We start from the raw sequence: 24,960 nt of genomic DNA, 5'->3' as shown, positions 1-24,960 counted from the left end.
ATTCTACCAACACTTTGTATAATCCAAATTTTAAACTGACACAAAGAATTAGAACAGAGAAATGACTGCCTCTAAGTACATGGAAGGTAATGCCATGAGCCTCAGAATGCTGTTAGCGTCCGAAAACCACCACTCAGAAAAGAAAATCACGAATGAAAACGTAGCATTCTGTGTGGCCAAGTAAAAACTAAATACATTAAGTAATGAAACAAGGCCTTAAGATTCTTGAACAAGATTAATTTCAGTAAGAAATATGTTCATCTCTCTTTTAATGAATTTTATCAGCTGAGAATAAAGTGAAATGTAGGTAATTACTATATTGTTGGAGCTGAAGTCTGTGTGAGTACACAGATAATCGTACACAGTAATTGTAGACTAATTATTTTACTAGCACCTCTTTCTATAAGGAGTGAGTGAAGAGCCAGAAGCCACAAGATAACTTTGAGAGGAAGAAATAAGCACATTCATCAATTCTAACACTGCTAAAAATATTAGTGCATTTATTAACACTATCATAAATAAGGTTTATAGTTTCGTATCTACAGATGTTCACAAAATGTATCAAAGTAGCAGATTTTTCCAGACATATCCTACATAAATAGCATCCATAGTATCATTTTACGCTGTCACTAAAGTAGTCCTATTCAAATAAATTGGAATAAACTTGCATACAAATGTCTGTAATAAGTAGGGAAATTTAACCGGAATGCAAAACAGCCCTGTCGTTTGTGTCTGGTTCAGAATATTTATCATCAGCTGGAAACCTGGCCTTTCAAAAACATGCATGCATTTACATCCCAGCAAACTGTTTATTTCAATTCAAAGGATCACTTATTAAAGCTTATCCATGTATTTGCTTATTTGTAACTGCTTATTAAAGGAGATGAATATCAACATTAAGCATTTTTAGTGCTTGAAAACATGTCCTAAAATAAACTTTACTCTCATTGGAAATTCTTATTTCACTTTTGTAAGGTTTACCTGCATAATCAAACGCCAAAGAAGATTTGTGAATTTGACCTTTGTCATCCCATTTATCAGACTATTAACTCAGTCTCACATCCATTTTTAAAAGGTTAGCATCTACTTTGCATTACCTTCTTCCAATTAAAATGAATAATACACAAAGGCAGGCACTAAAGTGGCTGCTCTTTGCGAGTCTGATTCTACCAGCCTCTGAGACTAGAAATAGAAAGGGCTTATGACCATAATCTATTTGGAAATTATGACTTTCTACATTTTTGGAAACTTACATGAATATTTGCTATCACTCACAAGAAAACTAGTAATATTACAAATGGTTATTTTGTACTTTTTTAACACAACCTGGAAGCATAGTCAATGTTTTATCTAATTATTCCAGACGTTAAATTCTTCATTTCCCTATTGTCTTTCATAATATAATATATAATATAATAAAAATATAGTTCAATATATTATAATTATAATTATATATTATATTATAAATATATCATATATATTATAAATTATAATATAAATTATATTATAAATTGCTATATTATAAACATTATAATTGTTATAAAATTATGTAACATAATAGTAACATAGTTCATAGAGATCGGTTTTGTAACACCCAAGTTCGTGGAACTTCCAAACATAGTTTTAGAATAAAATTTCACTGTGTACTAAGGGCAGGGATCTATTTTCCCTTTAAGAAAATTACTCAATATCCCAGTGAAAGCCAGATGCAGAAACAGGTGACCTTACTTTTGTATTCCAGGTGGAAGCCAGCAGCTGCCACGCTGATATCCGACTGGAAATGCAGGTAGAGTTGATTGGATGTGCTGTTGAGCAGTGCTGGCACCGTGGTACCTGTGAGAAGTGATGCAGGTTGAGCTTTAACATCAGTGATGCGTTCACTCTTTGCATTATAAAATCAGTAAGAATATCATACTAAGTGATATTATGTTAGAGAAAGACGAATGTTATAGGATATCACTTATATGTGAAATCTAAAATATAATACAAATGAATCTATTTACAAAACAGAAACAGACTCACAGGCATAGAAAACAAACTCATGGTTACCTAAGGGGAGAGGGAGGGAGGGAGGGAGGGATAAATTAAGAGTTTGGGATTAGTAGATGCACACCGCTGTATATAAAATAGACAAACACAATGATTTACTGTAGAGCACAGGGACTATATTCATTAACTTGTAATAACTTATAATAACTTATAATTTTCAGATTATAATGGAAAATCATCTGAAAATATATACATATTTAACAGAATCACTTTGCTGCACACCTGAAACTAACACAATGTTGTAAGTCAACTATACTTCAAAAAAAGTCACTGAGGATATTTGTTTAGGTTTACAGATCCCTTTAACTTGTCTGATCGTCACATATTTAACCCAAGTATTGGCTTTGATGGTTATACTTTTAGCCACTCTCTTCTTCCAGGTCCAGTAAGAAATTCCACATTTTCTTTGCCCTCCTCAGGCAAATGTGACATCTCTTTATCATATCAGTGAAAACACACAAATTTTTATGCTTTGCCATCCATTTGATTCTTCACATTGCTTTCTTTTATCAACATAACCATTTGCTTTTTTTTTTTTACTTGTCATGAACAAGGGGACAAAGTCTCAACATGCAAGTCGTACGGAGGTTGGGGAAGCAGTTAGACTGTAGATCTGATGCAATATATTATCCAGAAGAGGTTGCTTTTGACTATATATTCTCTTCTCTATCCCTGTGTGACTCGTACTGAATAACGTTCTTTCTGAGATCTGCAAATGATTTCAATGAAACACACATGGAAAGGAAAATACAGGTTTATTTTACATAATGCCTCGTTTAATTAAAATGTTCTAACCTACATTACAGCAGCTGACAAATCAGGAGATTTAGTGATGCTGAGGACCACGGTGACAAAAAAGCCATGGTACCCAAGGTGCCGAGGAAACGCACGTGTTCATCAGCCAGAAGTGTAAAACGTGTGGTCGGAATGTATTATAATATGGGAAAACAATGAGCTAGCTTAAATCCCTTTTTACCTAAAGGGTACATGCTTGATATTCTACTGTATTCAAATCATTCTCTGAATAAGTACACACTTCCTATATGTGAAGGAAATATCCATCACGTAAAACTCATCATGGTGCAGGCAAATTACTAGATGAAGATGATGCTAACATATAAAGAAAGAAATATAACTTTAAATAACAAAACAAGGAAATAAACTGATAATTATCCAAGACAGATGAAGAATATTGCAAGGATAATATCCTTTGTCACCCTTCACTCTCTGCTTAAATGATTCTAAGATCCTCCGACAGCTGTAATTAAACCAATGACTCCAGGTAAGGACTCCAGCCATCCGTCCCATCACTTGGTTGTCAAAGGCTCTTGGAAGATGATGTGAACACAACTCAACTCACAATCATCCCTGCAGAGCCTGGTTGACCTCCTGTGTCCTCACGTCCATCCACACTGTTAACACCCACTGAAGTCCTCCCATCAGAGGTCCCCTCCCTCGCCGTGACCTGTGCTGCCCTACAGGCAGCCATCAGGCCCTAACGAGCCAGCCTCCTCCATCTTTCTTGGTTTCACTCACTCCATCCCTCCATCTTTACCGCCATCATCCCAGCACAAGCCACCAGTGCTATTAACCAGGATGAGGGGATAGTACCGCACTCCTAACTTGTTTCCTGAATCTACTGTTGCCTCAATCCAATTCATTCTCCACTCAGGAGTCTGAAAGCTCTTTTTAAGGTGGACACATGATTATGTCATGTTACAGTTCTCCTAGATTCCTGGTCATCTTAGGATAAAATTTCAGCCTCCTTGATTTGACCTAAAGACCCTGCCTGATCTAACTACTACCTGCATTTCTAGCTGCTTCTCACTACTCTATTTCACAACTCACTTTCCCGTTCAAGGTGTTCCCATAATCGTAGTCTGGGTTGCTCTTTCCCTCTCCTCTATCCATTTTGCCTTTCTTATTCCTACTCATTCAAAAATCTCCACTCTTCTCAAACGAAGCCTCTTACTTATTCATTCAATAAATACGTGTTTACCAGCCAGATGAGCCTTTTAACCACCTCTCCACACAAATCAATTACTTTCTGACCTGGTGCAAAGCAGAGATTCCCCTGGTTAGGATAGAGCCTCAAAGACTTGAACCTCATTAAATACTTAAGGACGACGGGCAGACCGATGCTGCCGTACAGAACGTGGAAGCGTCAAGGTTCCCATTGGTGGGCGGCTCATCTTCACAGCAGTCGCCGCTTACAGCTCTCGTCTGAAATAGCCACCACTGATTTTCAAAGTCCTTTCTGCCTTCTCCCTGCACAGTCCTTATTCTGCACACAAAATAATCTTTTTACAAATGCATAATTCTTACAAATTTCATTTCTAGACATGGGTGTAAGAGATGTATTTTATTAAAATTCCAAATCAACTTCAATATGCTTTGAGGATTCCTCCTGCGAAATGTCATTATTGGGGATGCCCTCCCTGCCCCAGGATGGTAAACAGTCCCAGACTTGTGGGTTCTCTGTTTTTTACTTCCCATGGGCTCATTCCCCAAGCTCACACGGTCCCTTGGATCCCAGGAGTTCCAAGGCCTTTGACAGATGCTCTCGGACTTTCTAAGTGCATCAGGCTACCACCGTCCTTCTGAGGTCCTGCCACCTCCATGTGACCCTGCAGGAATTCAATGATAACTTAAATTCCCAGAGGGAGCCCAGGCCTGGGGAACTCTCTAACCGTCTTTACTGTCAGTCTCCTCAAGCACTTCATCACCGCCCCCTCTGCTTTCAAAAGCTGAGATTCTTGCAAGAGCAGAGGGAGGAGAGGGTTTTCTCCATCTAGGCCAAGGCACAAGCAAAGACCTGGCTCTCTCATGGAATGAGGGTGGGAAAAATACCAGTGGAGTGAGATGCAAATAACACCCCAATAAAATATCCTATTCCAAATGCCAATGAGTTTTTACTGATTCCTAAAAATATATTCTAAAAATATACTAAGGACTTCTTGACCTTGGATCAGCATGTAGAGTCTCTTAAAAACTCTTTGGGTTTATAGTTTCACCCTCAGTTTGAAGATGTGCTTTAACTAGTAATGCGTATACTGACTGTGTCTTTGGCCAATCAGTATAAAGAGTGTTACTAGACTGTTTTGGAAGAAGAACAGTGATAAATGGAGGACAAAAGAAAACACCAGGTCCACTCCTTGAAGACTCTGTGTGTGTGTGGGCACATGTGTATGCCCACACGTGTGTAAATTCTTTGGAAGCTGGATTCCCCACTTGAGATTTGGGGGGTGTCTCAATCCATTTCCCCTGCCTACCAAGGTGGGGCTGTCTCTGGGAGGTGGGGGTCTTTTCGGAGCAGAACCCCGTTAGCATACAATTCACTATAAGACACTCTTAATGTCTGCTGAATGATAAACATTTAGAAAATGACCTTGGTTTGTTATCTGACCTTTGTTATCTGATCTTGGTTTGTTATCTGACCTTGGTTTGATGGAGGAAGATAGATAGATACATACATACATAGACTTTGTTATCTGACCTTGGTTTGATGGATGAAGATAGATACATACATACATACATACATACATACATACATACATAGACTTTTTTAAATTGCACAGTCATGGAGGGGGAAACATAGCCTATTCCTTCTGGTCAGCAGACACATATAAAGAGAGATTATTCCTTGAAACTAATTAATAGCTAATGGAGTGCAGATAGGGGAATGTTGCAAAGTGACCTTAAGACAAGAAGGAGACATCCACCAAAAACTCCAGTTTTAACCCATTTTTGTTCAAATTGTATGACGTTTGCTGTCCTCTCACTCATGTATTATTTCTGTATATTTGGATAATGTCTGCAGAAAGAACAATGTTATCTAACCAGGTAAGTTTTAATTATAGCACCTGTACTACTTTCTGCCTGGTTTTACCTGTAACTTCAGGTCATTGGTGTATTTAGTAGCCTCCAGCCCCCAGTCAAGTCATTTCCACACACAGGTACTCAACACACACTTTTGACTTTCTGTTTATCTTCCCTAACTGTGTTACAGTGGAATCAGAAAAACTGCTTCCACTCCTGACTCTGACACAAATCAGTTCTGTCACTGAAAACATCTGAATATGTTCTAATTCTGTAAAATAAAGATAATAGTACATCCCTTATATGTGAGTCCTACATGTGCTGTGTGTGTGAAAGTGCTCTGTGGATTATCACGTCCCCTCTAAACGTTATTAATTGCAGCACGTAAATTCACGAACGACAGTACTGTTTGTACTCCCGTGATGAAATACAGCCATTTGTTTTCCTAGGAAAGATGCTGGCTCTCAGTGCCCCAGGTGGCCTATGAGGCGTACTGGGCGTGCTGGGAGGGCGCTAGGCGGCCGCACCTGCTGCAGCCACAGAGAGCCCCGCCCTGCGCGCCCCTGCAGGGGCTCCCGCTTAGGGCTCCGCTCACAATGGACTCTCAGAAGCTTATTCCCACCGTTCAAAATGCAACTGAGAGAGTTTTTAAAAACTGTTGCCACAGGCAGAATACTTTTGATCGCATTGTCTCACTGTGACCTAGATAGAACCGCACACACAGAAAGCTGAGAAATTGCATTACAGCTCTGCAGACTCCACTCGCAGCACACGGATATTTACTTTCCCTTAATCCCGATTGTCAGCTACAAATTGGTATGAATTTTGCTCTGTCTTATCCACTTCAAATTTATAAGCTGTCTACTTCCCAAAATGATTTTAAATGGCTTACAATGTGAGTCCTACATACACATGGCTATCCAGACAGGAAAGGAAAATCAAAAACTTGAATTTATTCAAGAAGTCAGTCAATCATTTTTCCGGAAATATGTACCTCTAACAACTACCCATTCTTGTTTGCTTTCAGTCAACAACTAACTTTTAAAATGGGTTCAGATTCTCCTCTGTAAATATTTTGAAAGTATCATAGGAACAAAAAAGTGTAAAACATATTTTAAACGTTTTAAAACATATTCAGATTTCATGGCTGATGTGTCATTTCTTCCATATAAAGTTAAAAAAAGACTCCTTTTAAAATATTTTAAATAATTTTTAACTTAAAGTTGCAAATATAGTACAGAAAACTCCCATATACCCACTATCTAGCCATATATTACATAATAATGATATCTATGTCTATGTTTCCACAATATATGTGTGTTAAATTATTTTATTCTAAACCCTCTGTGAGCAAGTTGTAGACATGATGACTCATTTCTTATAAAAACTCACTGTGCATTTCTTCAAACAGAGCAGTTCTAAAAAAAACCCAAAAACAAAGACAAAAAAATCTAACACAGACGCAACAGTACCATGTATTCTACAGAAATCACTGGAATTTCGACAATCTGCCAATAATGGGTTTTCTAGCAAAAGTACTCCATCCATGATTACTTCCCTTCAGTCTTTTTTTGTCTGGAATAGTTTCTTAGTCTTTCTTTCCCTTTCATGAACTTGATACTTTTGAAAGACACAAGCCACTTTTTGTGTGCAAAATGTTTTTCAAAATCTATTTTTATTTTAGAAAATTATAATTCAAAAAATTATTCTTACAAATTATACCATGATAAAACTTAATACAAATTGCTCATGTGAAATATTTTTCTTTAACATTTTATAAGTTAATCCAATGCATGCCTGAAAGGATTTGTTGTTGTTGTTGCTTACATAGGGGGTTCTCACGATTTCAGTATTATATCAATATACATTTAAGCTGAGACTACACTCGAACATAAGTTTAGAAAATGGCATTACCAAAGACTGGGAGTGAGTAGTTTAAAAAAAACAAAAGAAAGCATGCAGGGCTGCGGTGCATTAATAAGTCAGACGTTTTCACTGCCGTAAGTCTCAGTGCAGCCAAACTTCAAAAGCAGCCCTCCAAAAAAGAGGAAGGCATTTAATAAAATGATGTTTCTTTAGCAACATAACCTCCAAAGAGAATGTCTGATGTTCTCTGTGACTAGATTCAGATGGTGATGCATTTTTGGCAAGAATATCAAAATGTGATGCTGTATTCTTCAGAGGTCACCATATTTGCCGGCTCTCAGGGGTGTGAGGGAGCTGCCTTGGGATGCTTCCAGAGGCTAATTCAGGGCACTTCCTCTCAAACTCAGCTTTTAGTGACATCATGCTGGTTGTTTGAAATCAGCCCTGGTGGGGGTATTCACACACCACAGCAACTGCAATTCTAAGCCAAATCAAGCTTTTTTGTTCATATGTTTGTTTGTTTTGAGAGCAGGTTTATCAGTTCACCAATGCACAGGTGTCCTGATACTGGAGATCTTAACATGACTGCCTGAGGAAGGTGGTGTCTGCCAGGCTTCTCGACTCTTGAGTTACTTCTTTCCTCCTTTGCAGTGAATGAGGACTAGGTGGGGAGACGCACTGAGACTGTGGCTCTCTGTTCCTCACCGAAATCTCACACACTAGTTTTAGCATTCACTGATGTTCCAATGTGAATCATTTACTGTCCTAATGGTTGCCAAACGGTGATTCTCTAATTCCATCTCCTTCTAGATTTATTAGTTTGGAATCTGCAAGGGAAGGCTTTCTCTTTCACTCATTCCGTTCACGCACGTATCTATTTACATCAGTATGGATCCACACATTTCTATTTTATACGAAATGGTTCCTCATGTGTGCTTTCCCCATCAGAGCCTTGGAGTCAGCAACTCCCCAAGAAGCACTAGCTCCTTTAAGGGAGAATGGTATGTAAAGTGATATCTAGAAACCTAGAATTGGGTATGAGGTGGGTTCATGGCTACTGGGGTTATTGTTTTACACCTCTCAAAAGACAGAGGTAGGAAATACGTACACACACACACACATCCACATCCATATGTATATTTTCCTCTATGTCTACAGCTATCCATATGAAGACCATGAGTTCACACCAATATCTCGAATTCAAATCCGTCACAACCAGCTCCATGCCAGCCTTCCTCATTTCCATGTTTCCAACTCCCTTCTCAGTCATTGAGAAAGCCAGTTCACATCGTCCTCCATTTGTTTACTTATGTTCTCAGTTCTCACGTGTGTCCCCAACCTTCCATCTGTACGCCTACCCCCTTGCTCCACCACCTCCTTACGTGGTCCCCAATTGTGCCAAACACGTCTAACACGCATATGAGAAAAGGAAAATCAGCCAATCTGAAGTTCATTCCCCCGCCTCACACAATTAACTTCAGTGAGACACCCTGTTGGGTCCACAGGGTAATAACCCACTCTTTCTTCCCAGCTCGGGGGTCCGACAAAAGCGACCCGCTGCCTTCACATCAGCCCTCCTGCTCATGGACGACAAAGCTTTCTCCTTCACACCTGCGTTTTGGTGCTCTTGTTCTAAGACTCCCAACACTAGAGAAACTGTTATGTATATAGAAGAGCCTCCTAGAGAAATGTCAGCATTGAGTGTTCTCTTGCAGTTTGTCAGTGTCTGATGATTCTGATTCACAGAAACAAGGGGGTCGGTGCCATCTTACCTGAAAAACTTCCTAGTCTCGGTGCAGTCACATCACCGCCGTCGTAAATCTCAAGAGAGTCCCAGTTCTGCTCTGTGGCAAAACTGATGACTTGAATCTACCAAACAATAATAGTAACTTAATATTTATTTTTTGCTTAATAAAATTAGACTAGTCCAATAGGGATTTCATGAAATTAAAAGTATACATGTAAGAGAATAGCGAAACCAAAGAAAATAGATCATGGAAGTGACATCCAAAAACTTCTACAAATAGCATTTCTGATAGATTTTATTCTAAAAGTCTATCATTTTTATTTCAAATGCAGAAATATGATTAGAAACACTCTGTAGAAATGGTAAGAAAAGAGAAACAGGTTATGGTTTATGTATTTAGAATAACCAATACAAAAAGGGGAAACAAAGAAAGGAAGAACCCGTGGACACAAGCTTTGTTTATTGGCAGACTCCGGGCTTTGAGAGCTTACCTGAATTCCTGAGCCCTCTGTAACTGTGATCGTCCATATACAGTTTAAGTTGTTACCATATGGTTCAGGGTAGCTGGGGGATAAAATTGTACCTCTCCGTTGAGTGAAGTTGCCACTGCAGGGGACTAAAAGACAAACCCATATTTAGTAAAAATAAAGTACAGTGAAGAACAACATTAATTTTGTACTTAGTGTTCTTTCACTGTGTGGTCAGCTATTAAGAGATATTTTACATGGACTATGGTACTTTAACTGGCATTTTTAGCCAAGGTCAAATTTAGTCTGTTCTCTCTCTTTTTTTTTAAACATCTTTATTGGAGTATAATTGCTTTACAATGGTGTGTTAGTTTCTGTTTTATAACAAAGTGAATCAGCTATACATATACATATACCCCCATATCTCCTCCCTCTTGTGTCTCCCTCCCACCTAGTCTGTTCTCTTTTAAATGATCAATACCATAGATTATTATCCACTATGCTGCTAAGTCTCAGGCACTGTCTAACGATGTCATCTCTGAAGTGAATTCTGTTTAGAGTAACTGATCTACTACAATTTAAGAAGCTCTGAAGAGTTTTCTATACGCAGACACACAACCCAAAATGATATTAATGGCATTTATGAGCAAATCCAGAGAGGAGAAGAGACGCTTAAAATGCACAGATGAATTCAAGTGCTAAATCATGATTGCACTGGAGGTTCTTACACAAAATGAAGCAAATAAACTATAACTAACAATGGCATTGTTATTCAGGCTGCGTTAACCTATTACTTTTCAGACTTTCATCAGCACCAATTTATTAAAAGGGCATTACACAAGTAATATAACAAATCAACACTGTAGTGATTTTTCCCCCAAATGAAATTATGTGGTATACCCATGGCTTGAGACGGCATACTTGATAAGCATCGAGAAGGAAAACATGTTTCATACTTGTTAATCTGACGAGTTGCTCCATGCAACAATAAGTTTTAGGGTTTGGCTGCTACTCAATTATTTCTGATAACTTGCCCTTTAAATAGGTCTGGAGCATGGGTCAGTTCATGGGGACTGAAGCGCAGCTCTTTAGTGCTGCTGTGAACCCGGGACGGAGGACCACGTGCAAGTTATCCCGCCTTAGGGACACACGCTTACCTACGCAGCTTGGGATTGTGTCATTCCACTGAGCGAGAGCGTTGGGCACCGACTGACAGCGGATGGCCATGGAGCCCTGGAGTAGGTATCCCGGGTTACACTCAAAGCGAACGATGGAGCCTGCTGAAAACTCCAAACCAATTCTCCTCCCATATCTGGGCTCGGGGACAGAGCTGCACTGGGTGTCACTGGTCCGAGGAACAGCTAGAGGCAAGACACACAACACAACCATCTGCATGTGCATCGTGAAGCCACGATATTTCCTTGAAAATAGAATTTAAGATGAGTCTAGAAAGAATTTATGTTAATGTGGAAATTAATAATGCCTTTCACAGTCTCTGTAGGGGACGATATAGGGAGCACTTTCACATCTACACGCATCTTCATGTCAACCCTGAGGACCACCTCGTATTCCCATTTCTGACGAGGAAAACATGACATATGGAGAATTAGTGCTCTAGGAGGACTGAGTAACATTCATGCATTTACAATTAATTAAGCACCCAGATCATTGCGCCAGTGATCATGAGATGACTAAGAACTTGTACTTATCCTCGAGGACCTCAGACTCTAGTAAGAGAAGCTGTTACATAAAGGATTATTTATAAATGGCCATGGTGATTTAATAGCAAAATTAAAAATAGAACTACCATATGATCCAGCAATCCCACTTCTGGGTATTTATCTGAAGGAAATGAAATCACTATCCTGGAGAGATATCTGCACCACCATGTACATAACAGCATTATTTGCCATAGCCTAGCTATGGAAACAACCTCCATGTCCACCAATGGATAAATAATATCATACATACAATGGAATATTATTCAGCCATTTAGAAAGGAAGGAAATCCTGCCATTTGCAACAACATGGATGGACCCATAGGACATTATGCTAAGTGGAATAAGCCTGTCACAGAAGGACAAATGCCGCATGGTCCCACGCACGTGAAGCAATTAAGAGAGACAAACTTATAGAAGCAGAGAGCAGATGGTGCCTGCCAGGAGCTAGGGGAGCGGCAAGTGCGGAGCTGCTGTTAAACAGGTATAAAGTTTGTCATGTAAGACGCCCAAGTCCTAAAGATCTGCCATACAAAGCTGTGCCTATAGTTAATGGCGCTGTATTATGCACTGCTAATTTTAACAACGTAATCCGTTCATTTTAAACAATGATTTAAAGGATTTAACCTGAGAAGGTAAATCTCATGTTACCATAATTAAAAAAACCCCACATACCACAGGAAAACGTACAATTAAACAATTCATTCTGTACAGAAAGACTTGGGAGGGAACAGAGGGGAATGGGAGTTTGCACCACGGTCTGAGAGGAGAGCTGGTAATAAGACCCAGCCGATGGCCTCATTCCCAGGGGTCTTCCCATTGGACCAGCGATTCTCCGAGGTGGGAGGTGGGGATGGGAGAGCAGTTTGGGGCTGGAGGGAGTGCTGACACTTCCCCAGCGTGTCTAATATTATAACTGTCTGTTTGGAAATGAAAAAAAGAGACTATACAGCAAAGAACAAAGTTTAATAATAGATTCCAGCTGGTGGGGACATCATTTGGCCTGAAGGTTGTGAGAAAGATAACGAGGTGCTCTGACGCTGACAGCTGGTTGCTGCCCGGCCGGAGAGCTGGCTGTCCTCCTGTTGACCACACAATCTCTGAGGCCACTGCCTGTTCATGACCACAAGCAATATCGGGGACACTACGCAAGCCACAGAAGAGAACAGAAATTCCCCTCCAGACGAACATGAATCATGACCTCTACTAATCACAGTTGCAGCCCTGCTCTGTTCCTTCTACACCCGACATAAAAACAAAGATGCCCATCGTCACAGTGAACCCGACAGCGTTGAATCCAAAGCAAAATCATGCTGCCTGTGGTCCCGCCCCAAGTCACCCAGCACAAGCCTGCATCCTATAACTACCCCCCACCCCCCCCCTACTTTCTTCTTGTCCCCGGGTTCTCCACAGTGTGTGGCTCTTGTGGTCTCTGATGCTGGGCCTGGTGGCTGAGCCTCATTCCGGTGAGGTGTGTACTCAGGTTGTAGATCAGAATTCACTGACAGGCAGTGAATTATCGCTGTAAGAGACTTTTCTATTTATAAAAAGAGGCACGAGATAAAGTTTGAAAAATACTTCAGCGGCAAAGGGGTCTGCCACCCCAAACAGACTCTTTGAGAAATAGAGCCACAAGGTGTGCACTTGGGAGTCTGCATTTTTGGCTTCTGTCCCTGAGTTAAAAGTCAGTTTATGTTTATTGTCTCCAAGACCCTGTTCCTCTCCGTCCTCGTGTGCCTTCCTTCGAAAGGGGCCATTTTATTTAAAAATAATCCTTCTGTCTTTAAGATCCTTTCCCTAATACACTGGCATCTTGTTTTGAATTGAAGCTGAACAATAACAGACACCATTTGGGTAAATTGCTGGTCAGGAAGCAATTCTATGAGAATGGACGTCAGAAGACTGTTTTGATGAAACTATGTTTCAATTCAGTGTTGAAATATTTTTGATCAGAAGGCAAAAGTTAATAAAATTGTATACTGTCTAATAGCTATAGTCAATAAAATTAATGATACTACAGAATGTTCTTTTCTATAACTGAAAACAATGCAGAATATAAAATATTCTATTGTAATAAAACATGGCTTAAAACTTATATTTGCCATATTTTTATGTCTGGGTTTTTTGTTACAGTTGAACAGTAGCATGAGCGCGATAAATAAATAAATAAACAAATGAATAAAATGATATTCCACAATCAATTCTTGAGAATTTTTTACAAATATGGAGAAATATCTCCAATCTTAACTGTTCAGTTTGTCCTGAACTACTTGGGAAGCACCCTGTATTCGTGGCCAAGCTTCCACACTTGTCTAAGTGGCCTCACACACAGCATTTTTCCAGGGTATCACGAATGAGGAGAAACACACCACTGAGGGTCATCTGTAGACGTGTTACTATTAAACCTTTCTTCATGAACTTCAGAGTTGTCTATTTTCAAGGAAAATAACAATAAATGAATAATACCTGCATTTGAATGAAATGATGGAGGACAACTTTTAGAGGAAGAAGTTTGCAAAGCGAAGAAACCAATTTGAAGTATCTGAGAAAGTGGGACAGAGGAAACCTAGGAAATAGAGGCATCAAAACTGCATGTAATATCTGGGGGAAAATGCCAGCAGTTAATCCATGCTGATGAACTTCTCCCTTTCAGCCCGTCCTCTGGGGCTTGCCCTCACCTGGAGGTTTCGGGCCACATCAGAGAGAAATTCTATCCGGTAGCCATTATTCTCCATCTTTCAGTAAATGCTGTACACTAACTACTGTGAAGCACAATTGAAATCAGCCCAGTGCCAAGTGGACAGGGAACGGGGTCAGCCTGGAACAGAGGGTGATGAACACAGTGACCGGCTTCTCAGGCCGAGGATTGTGTTGGTTCAGAGGCCGGGTGGTATTCTCTGGGACTTTCAGGACACTGAAAACGGACGATATTGTGAATATGGGGAAAAGAGGAACATCATGTGATGGAATCTTACATCACCACAAATGCTCTAAGCCACAGATACGTGCATGCAGTTCTTCTACTGCACCTCTTTTAGAGTAGGTGGAGTGAAAAAGAACAACGATAATAAAATAAACCTGAATGCAGACAAGAGTAACTTGTCCAAGTGAAGCAGTCTTTCCTATTTCATTTAGTGACAGAGGGACATATTCTATTTCTGAAAATCACTCTGTTCTCGTAGTTTAAAAATCTGATTTGACAAGCCATTACTAGTCGGTGAATTCAAGCATACATCACTGAATTATGCACAAAACTTTATGCTCAATCTTCTTTGTAAAAAGTATGCATTTTATAAGCTCTTGAAACAAAATGTGAGTTTCTTAGAAGTGGAAAACCAACTAAGCTGTATAATTTACGCCATCTGAGGAAACATGAGGCCTGGGGAAAAATCAACCAAAACATGTATTTGCATGCCTAGGAAGGACCTCAAGCAAAGAAAATCTTACTGTAAATTCCTCCTACCCAAACTTAGAAAAAGCATTTCCATCTCTCTAGCTCTGTTTCTGGTATCTGTTTATTTTAGGAAAACCCTGGCAGAGGACAGTCCTGATAGCTGCTGAGTCTGGGAGACTGGCAGCTGGAAGGCTAAAGGCAGGGTGCTGTGTCAGGTGAGGCTGGGAGATGAGAAATGTGACCTGGAAAGACAAAGATGTGGCCAGCTGGCATTTGTAAGTTGTGCACAGTGGGGAGGTTTGATATAAAAGCACGGCTTCATTTTCCCTTTGAAATATTCAGTAAGTCCTGCACGGCTTACTAATTTTGGTGTGAGTGAGTTATTTTGAGGGAACTGAAAGGCGGGTTGAATTCTACACTGAAACACACAAGAAAAATAGACTATCTGTGGAAAGAGCAGGCGTAAATGTAAGACAATTGCAAATAGTAGTATATTGACGAGACGTTGTCAACCACCAAGTTTAACACAGACACATTCAGTCGTGTGCACAGACAGAGAAGAGAGGCAGAGGGTAGTGTAGACAGTTTTCATAAATGAGGATGTGCCTCAGAGTAAGTAGGAAAGGAGAAAAGAATACTTGCTCTGCCTTTGTTGGTCTCTGTGGCCACATAGCTTGTTTCTTGTGTTGATTCCAGTGTTAACAAGGTTGATTCTAGTATTAAAAGGTGTGTATTTTGGTCCAGAAAAAGTCTCTAAGTGCAACATAACTACTTCACAGAATAGAATCAAAGGGACTTTAATGAGAGCGGGTTTCATGTACCAAGAGGATGCTGGGCTTTTCTCCAGCCCTGGCAGGTGTCACGGCAGTGGTGCTTGACGGCCACTAGTTGGTAGGCCAGACTGCAATGAGCACAATAGCCATGAGCAGCAATAAAATCACCGTCATCATCCCACTAGAGAACCCAAACTCACGTTCTCGACTTTATTCACCATCCTAGAGACAGCTCTTCTGGACAGTGTAGGAAAGGGGACCCCCACCGGGTGTGTGGAGAGACAGCGCTGAACTTGCTAAGAAATAGTAGGTGAGTCTCCAACACGGCGGGTTTCTGAGGACTATTTGATTTTTAGGTTTGCATTGACCTAGAAGACCTTGACATTAGGGGTAGTATATTTTCTATGGAGTGACAAAGAGCATTAAATCCTGTAGAACCACATCTACTGATCGCAGGTTCTGCCAGTCTCTTGGTCCCAGAGCTTAGGAAGAGGAGGGGCAGCTATGGGAACCCCCACCATGGACATTCAGGGAATTCCAGGGTGCTAGCGAGTGGGGATGGAGGGGGGGTTTCTCCTGGATGCATAAAAGGAAATCTAAAACACTCTGAACACGTTCATGTTTAAAGGCAAGCACTGTACTCCTCCTAAGTGTTCAAGGGAGATGTTACAGTGTCCAGAAGCGACTGTTAGAATGATTACAGGGGCTCTCGCTCCAGGAGGACGCACTGTGGTGTGAAGGGTCACCCCATTAGCCTTCTTGGGTGCCCATGTGTCCTCAGGCACCCTCTTACCTCCCTCACTTCTCAATGTATCCTTCTACTCCAAAGCAGCACGGAAAGCAAACAAGCAAATAAAACCCAGCAGAGACATAAAAGTTACAATACTTTGTAAAAACAAGCCTCTATGCTTCCATTTCTTCACCAGATCAGAGGGGCAGCTACATCCTCACCACCACCGTCTCCGTGTTATTCACCAGGATGACACGGAGGGCCGGAGCTGCCTGGGCCGCGCACTACGGGTTTTTTGTACCTGACACCTGCACTCATTCCTCACCCAAGTCTGAACAGCTCTTTACGACAGAACTGTCCGTGAACAAGGGTTACACAGCCCATAGCCATGCAAGTCAGAAAGTCCCTGTGCAATTTTAAGCTTTAATAACTTATGGAGGAATGGAGTCGTAAGTGGTATGTGAAAGCACTATTCAGAAAGTTTTTACACAATAGAGTTCAAATAATTTCTAGGCTTCCACTAAACTACTATCTTTCAGAAGGCCATGTTCAATTTAACTTTTGAGATGTACTGAAAACTTTCCCAGGTGCTCCTGAGTGATTTATAAATTGCATTCATGATCCTAGCTCTTTAGCTCCAAAGGATTTGGCTTTGATAAAAAGACATCCATGTTTGCATAAACTCACTGTGGGAACAAAGCAAGGTAAGGAGATATATTGGAACTTTAGAAGAAATTCTGAGTATGTCAGAGACATATTCTTAAGTTAGAAGAAATATTGAGTATGTTAGAGACATATTCTTAAGTGCAAGGAAAATATATTCCTTCTATAAATGATTTCCTCTTCTTTTCACTTTTATGTATGTTATACATTTTAATGATAATATGTTGCTTTAAAACAAGAAATATGATTTTAAAAACCATGACTTCTGAAGATAACATGTGTAAACAGGACAGACATAGGGTCATGTGCTTCAGATATTTTATTTGATAATCTGATCAATTTTCTAATCTTCATCAAAAATTAAAGGAAGTCCCTGATTGAGGCAGACAATGCCAGGAACTTGAATTTTTCCAGGACAAAAAATGTACTTAAACCAATCGGTCCAGTTTCCTTAGAGGTCATGCCAACTTACTTTGGTTTGTGAATCTGCTTCTGCAAAGTAACACAGAATTTATTTAAAGAAAATTAGAAGTGGGTGAGAGGTGAGTTGCCTAAACTGGACCCTCTCCTATAAAGTTCATTTTAAAAAATACTGGTTTAATTATTTATATTTTAACAAAGGTTTAATTAGAACAATGTAACTCATTTTAACATAATAGCATCATCACCCAAGCAATTGCTCCTTAAACTAGATTAGAGATATTTTTCCTCCTACCTGCCCATCAAACATCATTCTCACTCTTTCCATAACTTTTAAATCATCTTATTGCCGAACACTGAAGGGTTTTTATCGTGAAATATTTTGAGGCCATACATTTCACAGTGTGCGATTATCAAAAATCATTTATGAATGATATGACAGATTGTTACTCTCTATAATTTTATGAAAAACATGATGTTGTCAAGCATGTTTTCTGGAGGAGTCTTTATTAAAGGAAAGAAACCATTGCCAGAAAGTGATTCTCCTCCACTTCTGAAGAAAATGTTCAAGAGCGGCCTGTAATCTATCCAGCCTCCAGCAAAATTGAGACCTAGAAGAGCTAAGTATTCTTAGTTAGTTTATCGCTGAAGATGACAACCTCTTTCCCATCTCAGCTGTACAGGCATCGCAAGTCAGATCCAGAGTCAGGCTCTGTGCTTCTGAAAGTGGATGGACAGCCCATAGGGTGTTTTTTCAAATTCATGTAATGGATATGCAAACTGAAGGCGAACTAGAAACAGGAAAAAAAACTGCATTGTTCAGAAACTTTGTGCAATCCCAAGCATTCTGAATAAGCTCCAAATTCAAAAATAATTATAAAGGGGTGAAAGTGCCTAAAGTTAATAGAATACAAGCGAAATAAAATAGGTATTTCAAGGGATAGAAACATGGATGGTATTTTGGATTTAGTTTGGTTTTGTTACATTTCCTTGACAATTAGTTCTTACAGTAAGATTTGAAGTTGCACCATGCGTTTTAAGTGTATTTCATTAAGACAGTTACTAAAATCTATTACGAAATATTTTACTTAATTTTAACTAGGTTAGGCGAAATATTATAATACATTTGAAATCATTTTGCAAATTGTGTTGCGCTATACTAAGGTAATCTAATCAATATTTGTTTCGTCATCATGCCAGATAATCGAAGCATTATTTTATCTTTGTCTTAGAAGTATCACATTTAGTTGTCAAAAGAAAAAACTTTAATATTTTTATTAAATAATTTCATTCTAAATACACGGATACCCTCAAATTCTTAAATATTAAGAAAAAGTGCAACTCAGATGTTTTGGTGCTGAAACCAGTGGTACGAGCAGTGTGTGGAGCCGGGCGAAGGTGGCAGAGACGCACCTTGATAGACGAAGTGGAAACCCCGCGCAGGCGCCCCACTCTTCGCGCTGAATCGGAGCAGAATCTGATTGGATGTGGCCAAAGGCAATGTTTCACCTGGAGGGAAAAACAGACAGAGATAACACGCAGGATCCATTCAGTGCACGGCCTGTGGTGGACAATGTTGGGAAAGTAATCATTAACTTGGAGTTGCACTTTTACTTTTTGAACTTTCATAAAACTTTGCTTTGGCGTGTAGAACCCAAACACATTGTTTCTACAAAGATTTAAAAACTCTGTTCTTGCCTTGACATTCCATTAAAATGTTGTTTTCATCATGATCTCCTTTATGCTTCTTTTGAAGAAAGCACTGATACAGGCCAATTAGCTGATAATGTGGGAAACAGAAGTGGGTGAATCATTGACTCAGAATCAACTTTGACAGTTACTTGCTAGGATTTTACTCAGAATTAAGAAAATGTCTCAGAATCCAAAGCTGATTTTAAAAAAAATAAAGAACTCAGAAAAAAATAAAAAACCTGTGAAATGTATTTTTCAGCTCTTAATGTGCAGGAATGGTCTCGAGTACTCTGAGGGGCGTGTGAATCGCTTAAGCTTTTCAGAGGTGAATTTGTCAGGATGTATCAGTATTTTAAATGTGTATCTTCTGATGCATTTCTGGACATTACATCATTGGACACTGGTCTTAACAGGACATAGGTCTTAAGACGTGTGGTTAGTAATACTGGGAAACTGGAAATAACGGAATCTTAGCCTTGGTTGATCACAGGCTGTGACGCAGGAGTATGGCTTGATGTTGTGTTGGTAAATGATGACAATGTAGCAGTGGTAAGAACGAGGGCCATGGCATCCAGGAGGGGTTGGGGTAAATAAACTCCTTCATTAACCCATCTGAATACTATTCAGCAAATGGCGTTTGGTGTATATTCATATTTGTGGATAGGGAAAGACCTCTACATGTGATTTTAAATGAATGTATGGGACAAAAATTAAATTGTGAAAAATATCCCATGTTTTATGAAGTCCCATGTATGTTTACATGCATATATAGGGGCACACGTGAATGTATGTATGTGTATACACATCTGCACCTTTATAGACGTGTGACTGTGGTGCATCTCCACATGTATGCATTTAAAAGTTTGGAATGAGTCAGACCAAAATGTCAATAGTGTTTATCTCCAGGAAGATTACGACACTTAGAATAGAAAGTAAAATAACAAGATAGTTTATTACCCCTTTTTTCTGATATTTTTATTTTTCACTGAGATGGATATTATATTTTCCACAATCTTAGTAAGCAAAATTATAAAGACAGATGGTTTTATATGTGGGATAAAAATACATTTGAAATTTTACATTGAAAATAAGATTTTACTAAACAAGCAAGTTCAAAGATGATTAAATTTCTCCTTCACAAATGAAAATAAAAATAGACGAGTTTAAAATTAATTACTCTGGCTGTGTCACTAGAATTAAAGACAAAATTCATTGAAAGTTTACCTGAATGAGACCCAGAGAGTGAGCTGAGAAGTCTGGCCTGAGGGTGTGTTCCGTCAAACAGTTCTGTCAGGTCATTCAGTGCTGTCTGGAAATAGGCAAACTGCCCAAATACCACTGAAAATAGAGGGGGTGGGAAGGCACAAAATGCTTTTTTAAAATGAAAGAAATGAAAATGGTGATCATACGGTTTATTGATACCTCCAAAATATCATGATCCTAAGAATCCTGTAAAAAAAATTAGCTTATTTTCTCTGCTTTCTAAAAGTTTTCTGTTGCTTAAACAATTTTATTTTGCTTCTTGATCTTTTGGTACTTAATAAAAGGAATAAAATTACTGTTCCATGTACAGTTTGAACATTAAATGAAGGCTGTTTTTTTCTTATAATACTATGTTAGGATAGTAGAAGAATAGCCATAAGGTGGTCCTATTTCTTTAAGAGTAATTAATGACATTTTATTCAGTGAACAGTAGGTATGGAATCAAGATACCTGTTGGTTTTTAAAGCATGCAATTAGTTGGGGAATTTAAAATTCTTCACCTATGATTATGACAGTGCCAAATTCATATGAACTCACTATAATTTATACACGATTCAGCAACATATTATAGCAATTTCTGACTTGTTTTACTCTACAGTTTATATATCTTACAGGTTACGTAAATTTCAAGAACACACTTCCTCCAAGTAAAACATCGCAGGTGTTTTACTACTTCAAATTTAATCATTTTTGTATTCAAATGGATAATATACAGAGCCTTTACAGTATTTAGAAAAACTTGTGATTTAGTCTCCATTTACAAGCAACGATCAACAATTATGTGTAAGGTTTAAACTAAAATCATTCTAAATCATTCTGAACAAGAAATGGAGGTGTGTGTATCAGTTATACATGAAAGAATTAATCTATGTGTTGGCAAAATGGAGGAAAATCTAACTATAGCAGCTGGTGTGTATTTATATTGTATTACATTATATCATATCATATATGTGGCATATATTCTATTACATATATGTATTACATACAGTGCACATATACATGCATGTATAATATATTACACATATATGTAAGAGAATATATGCATATATATATAGTACTTTAAGATTTTATAATTTCCTAGAGAAGCACAAGTAAAGGAAGCATGTGAGCAAGGTGAATTTCCCAGTGGCTGAAGTGCTCTGAACACAGGCGCTAGAAAGAGGGACAGAACTTTCTTCCGGATCCCATGAGGGAGGCTCCTGCGTGCACAGCCCTCCCTTCACTGTCCCCCACCTCAACATTCAGTCTTCATCTTGCTTGAGCCTCGTTTGTAGGAGAAAAGTGAATCTCACACACATAATTCCTACCTTCTTTTCAAGAAATGTTTAGAAAGCATAAGCTTTATCGTGGACACTAAGAATGAAGGGCTGATCAAGATAGAAACTTTGTCCCAGGAACATCACATGCTAAGGTCTGCGGTAGTTCCCACAACAAATACAGAGCCCAGAGTGTGGGTGTTGGGAAGGAAGAGGGGCCTGAACTCAGGGTGGGGGAAGAGTCTTCCCTGAAGAGCTGCTTGGCCTGAGTTCTGACCTATGACTGTTCTCAACCCAACTGTCCAAACCAGCAGACGTCTGCCAAGGGCCATAGCTGGTCAAGGAAGGCTATTCCTGCAGCTGGAAGACAGGGGATGAGAAAGTGCAGGCGAAGCGCGTGGGCGGGTGTAGGGAGGGAGGCGTGGTTTCCAGCTGTGGAGACAATGATGTTTCATGGGGGAGAGAGCATTCCAGCTACAGCCTTAACAAATGAGAAAGGAAACCCTTTTTGTGTAAGAATGGGACACAAGGGGTTATTTCAGCAAGCGAACATAAGGAGCAGTATTTGGCAGGTGAAAGGTCTGTTTTGCTAACACTCAGTGGATAAAGGGGGTGGGGGAGGGACGGGGGAGCAAGGCCACGCAGCCTGAGACTTCAGAGCCCTGAAGGCCAGGAAACGCGTGGATTTTGCTCTGGGGGCAAGAGGAGTGAGTGAAAACGTTTATAAAGGTGTTTTCATGATCAGATTTTTGTTTTAGAAAGGATACTCTGGTGATGCTTTTGGATGAAAATAGGGAGGAAATTAGGATATCTGATGATCTGTCTTCCATGACACTTTCCATTCGGAACTTGTGTAAGAAGCCCCTTCCCACAATAGGGACAGTCACCCCATCCCATAATATTTGCTGGGCATCTCAGGCACCCAAAGAGTATTTTACTCATCTTAGCACTTATCACAATCATTGAATTAATTGCTAATTGATCGATTCACTTCTCAGAAAAGAGTAAGGAAGAGGGGGAAAAAATAATAGATAAGGTAGTATAGGTTTTTATTAAGGATTCTTTATAACTATTTTATTCCAGACTAAAGTTTTCTGCCCAGATAGAATATGATAAATTTATGCCATTAAACCTTTCATATTGGGAAATTATTATCAATATTTAGGATAGGAGTGTAACTTTTTTACTGCTGAAAAGTCATAATTGTGTTGTGACAACTCAATAAAATTTTATAATAAACTAAAATCATAAACTCTGGCTGCTACATTCTATTGTGATAATTATATTTTGTCAAGTATCCATGAATAAAAATAAAAGGAATATTCATGGGAAAGTAATTGGAGGAATGTTGTTGGGAATTTAAGTGAAAAAATGTATTAACTGAGGCTAAATAAGGGACTTCAGAGGTATTGGTCCAGCATAAAGAGTGAAAGTCTAGGACTTATTCTAAGTTTTACTGTCCATTTTTTATAACAAAATAAATATTTTGAAGCCCAGTCTTTCAGTTTTTAAATGAGACTGATATTTTCCATTTGCTCATAAAGTGGACCCACTCTCTGCCTTTTGGGAAGCTGGTCCCTCTGCCTCTGCCTTGGTTTCCGTGTTCACATCCATCACTCTCCAAGTCCCAGGCACATGCTCTTCTTATCATGGCAAGATGATACAAGGAGAGCCTTGCCTGAAAACTCAACCATCCTTGAGAACTGGCGGAAAGCAGAAGCTAAACGATTTGGCTTAAGAGACTAAGCAAGTTGCATCGCACAGTTCATGAAGAGCCCGTGATCTAAAATACCAAATGCTGAAATAAGTGCTTGGGGGGAGGTTTTCATTTGATTTTAAGAAGCCTGTGATTAATACAACAGAAGTTCATAGAAATCATTTGTCTCCCATATGCAAGTTTCTTAAGCAGAAATTAACTTTCTTGTCATATAATTGTATTTTTAAAATGTTTTCCCTCAAACAGAATCTAACCTTAGAATTGTTATCTGTTTTATTTCTATGAGTGAATGGCTGCTATTTTGAGTGTATAGAAAAAAACCTTGACTATGTTGGGCTCTAAATTTTACTGTTGGGAAAAAGGAACTATTCCATAAAATTATAAAAGCTACTATCTGGTTGACTCCAGGAAAGAATCCAACACAAAAATATTTTCCTGGCCAAGAGTGAGAGGGAAGATGTGGGGATCCGGTGTTGAGTAAACCACCAGGAAACCACCAGAGAAGGATCTTCTAGAAATGAAGCCATCCCAGAAAACTGGCTAGGTTGGAAGCAAAGTTTAGGAGGGAAACCAGGATGCCAGGTTTGGAGGGGTCAGATAGGACTCTGCCTGCTTTTACATCTCCTGTCACTCAAAGGTATGTTCACTGATCCAGTGATTTCCAGCATAATCAATAACCAAATATATGTGCCAATACCCCACAGGCTGATCAGTGTTCCCCTGGCTCACATGTGAGGCTGCAATCCTCCTCTACACACTAAACAACCAAAGGAGAAATGCTTTTTTCTAACAAAAATAAGAACAAAGGCAAATTTATTCTCTCTGATTATTCTGGATCAGAATCCGAGAAGGAAATTGAAGAATTTTGTATCACACTGATAAAAGAATTGTAGTGGATCTTGTAAAAGACATGTTTGGAAAACCTGTTACTTTAAGTCATCTTCTTTTATATTATTTTATTATACCAAGAGCTGGGATATTTGTTTATAAAATGATGGAAATATTAACACCGAAAGTGATATGACAGTGAATTAAAAATAAGAAGAAAATCTTACCAAATTCCTTTGGTACCGTTATGGAATAGAGGCAGATCTGACCAGCTGTATAATTGTGAGGGTAGTTGGGTGACAAGACCACCCCTTCTGATCCAGTGTACTGGCCTCCACAGGGGGCTGAAACAGACCAACGGAGAATTACGTGCTGTGCGTAACCACATGGCAAGTGACAGGTGACCTAAAAATGAAAGCACTGAACAAATGAGCATGATTATTCAAAAACTTAACAAAACATCACAGTTAAAAACTGATTTTACATTGCTATCAAAAGTAAAAGAAAAAGAAAAAGACTGACGAGGTGAGAAAAAAAGTAATTCAACTTAAGAGGAAG

The 24,960-nt window shown here is 39.2% G+C and overlaps 1 protein-coding gene across 1 annotated transcript in view; it reads right to left on the bottom strand.

Moving 5' to 3' along the window:
- The window catches only part of CSMD1 (CUB and Sushi multiple domains 1), a 1,821,295-nt gene that overhangs the window by 175,652 nt on the left and 1,620,683 nt on the right, over positions 1–24,960 (bottom strand). The window contains exons 31-37 of the mRNA XM_059909813.1: positions 24,630–24,746; positions 20,563–20,676; positions 19,060–19,155; positions 11,106–11,309; positions 9,973–10,097; positions 9,507–9,603; positions 1,729–1,833 (exon numbers count right to left, since the gene is read on the bottom strand). Of these exons, the coding sequence (XP_059765796.1) occupies positions 1,729–1,833; positions 9,507–9,603; positions 9,973–10,097; positions 11,106–11,309; positions 19,060–19,155; positions 20,563–20,676; positions 24,630–24,746 (858 nt within the window). The remainder of the gene's footprint in view (positions 1–1,728; positions 1,834–9,506; positions 9,604–9,972; positions 10,098–11,105; positions 11,310–19,059; positions 19,156–20,562; positions 20,677–24,629; positions 24,747–24,960) is intronic.

Source organism: Balaenoptera ricei, chromosome 21 (genome assembly GCF_028023285.1).
Source record: "Balaenoptera ricei isolate mBalRic1 chromosome 21, mBalRic1.hap2, whole genome shotgun sequence".
Taxonomy (NCBI): domain Eukaryota; kingdom Metazoa; phylum Chordata; class Mammalia; order Artiodactyla; family Balaenopteridae; genus Balaenoptera; species Balaenoptera ricei.
The sequence above is the reverse complement of the archived record's forward strand: the minus strand, read 5'-3'. Positions and strand labels throughout refer to the sequence as shown.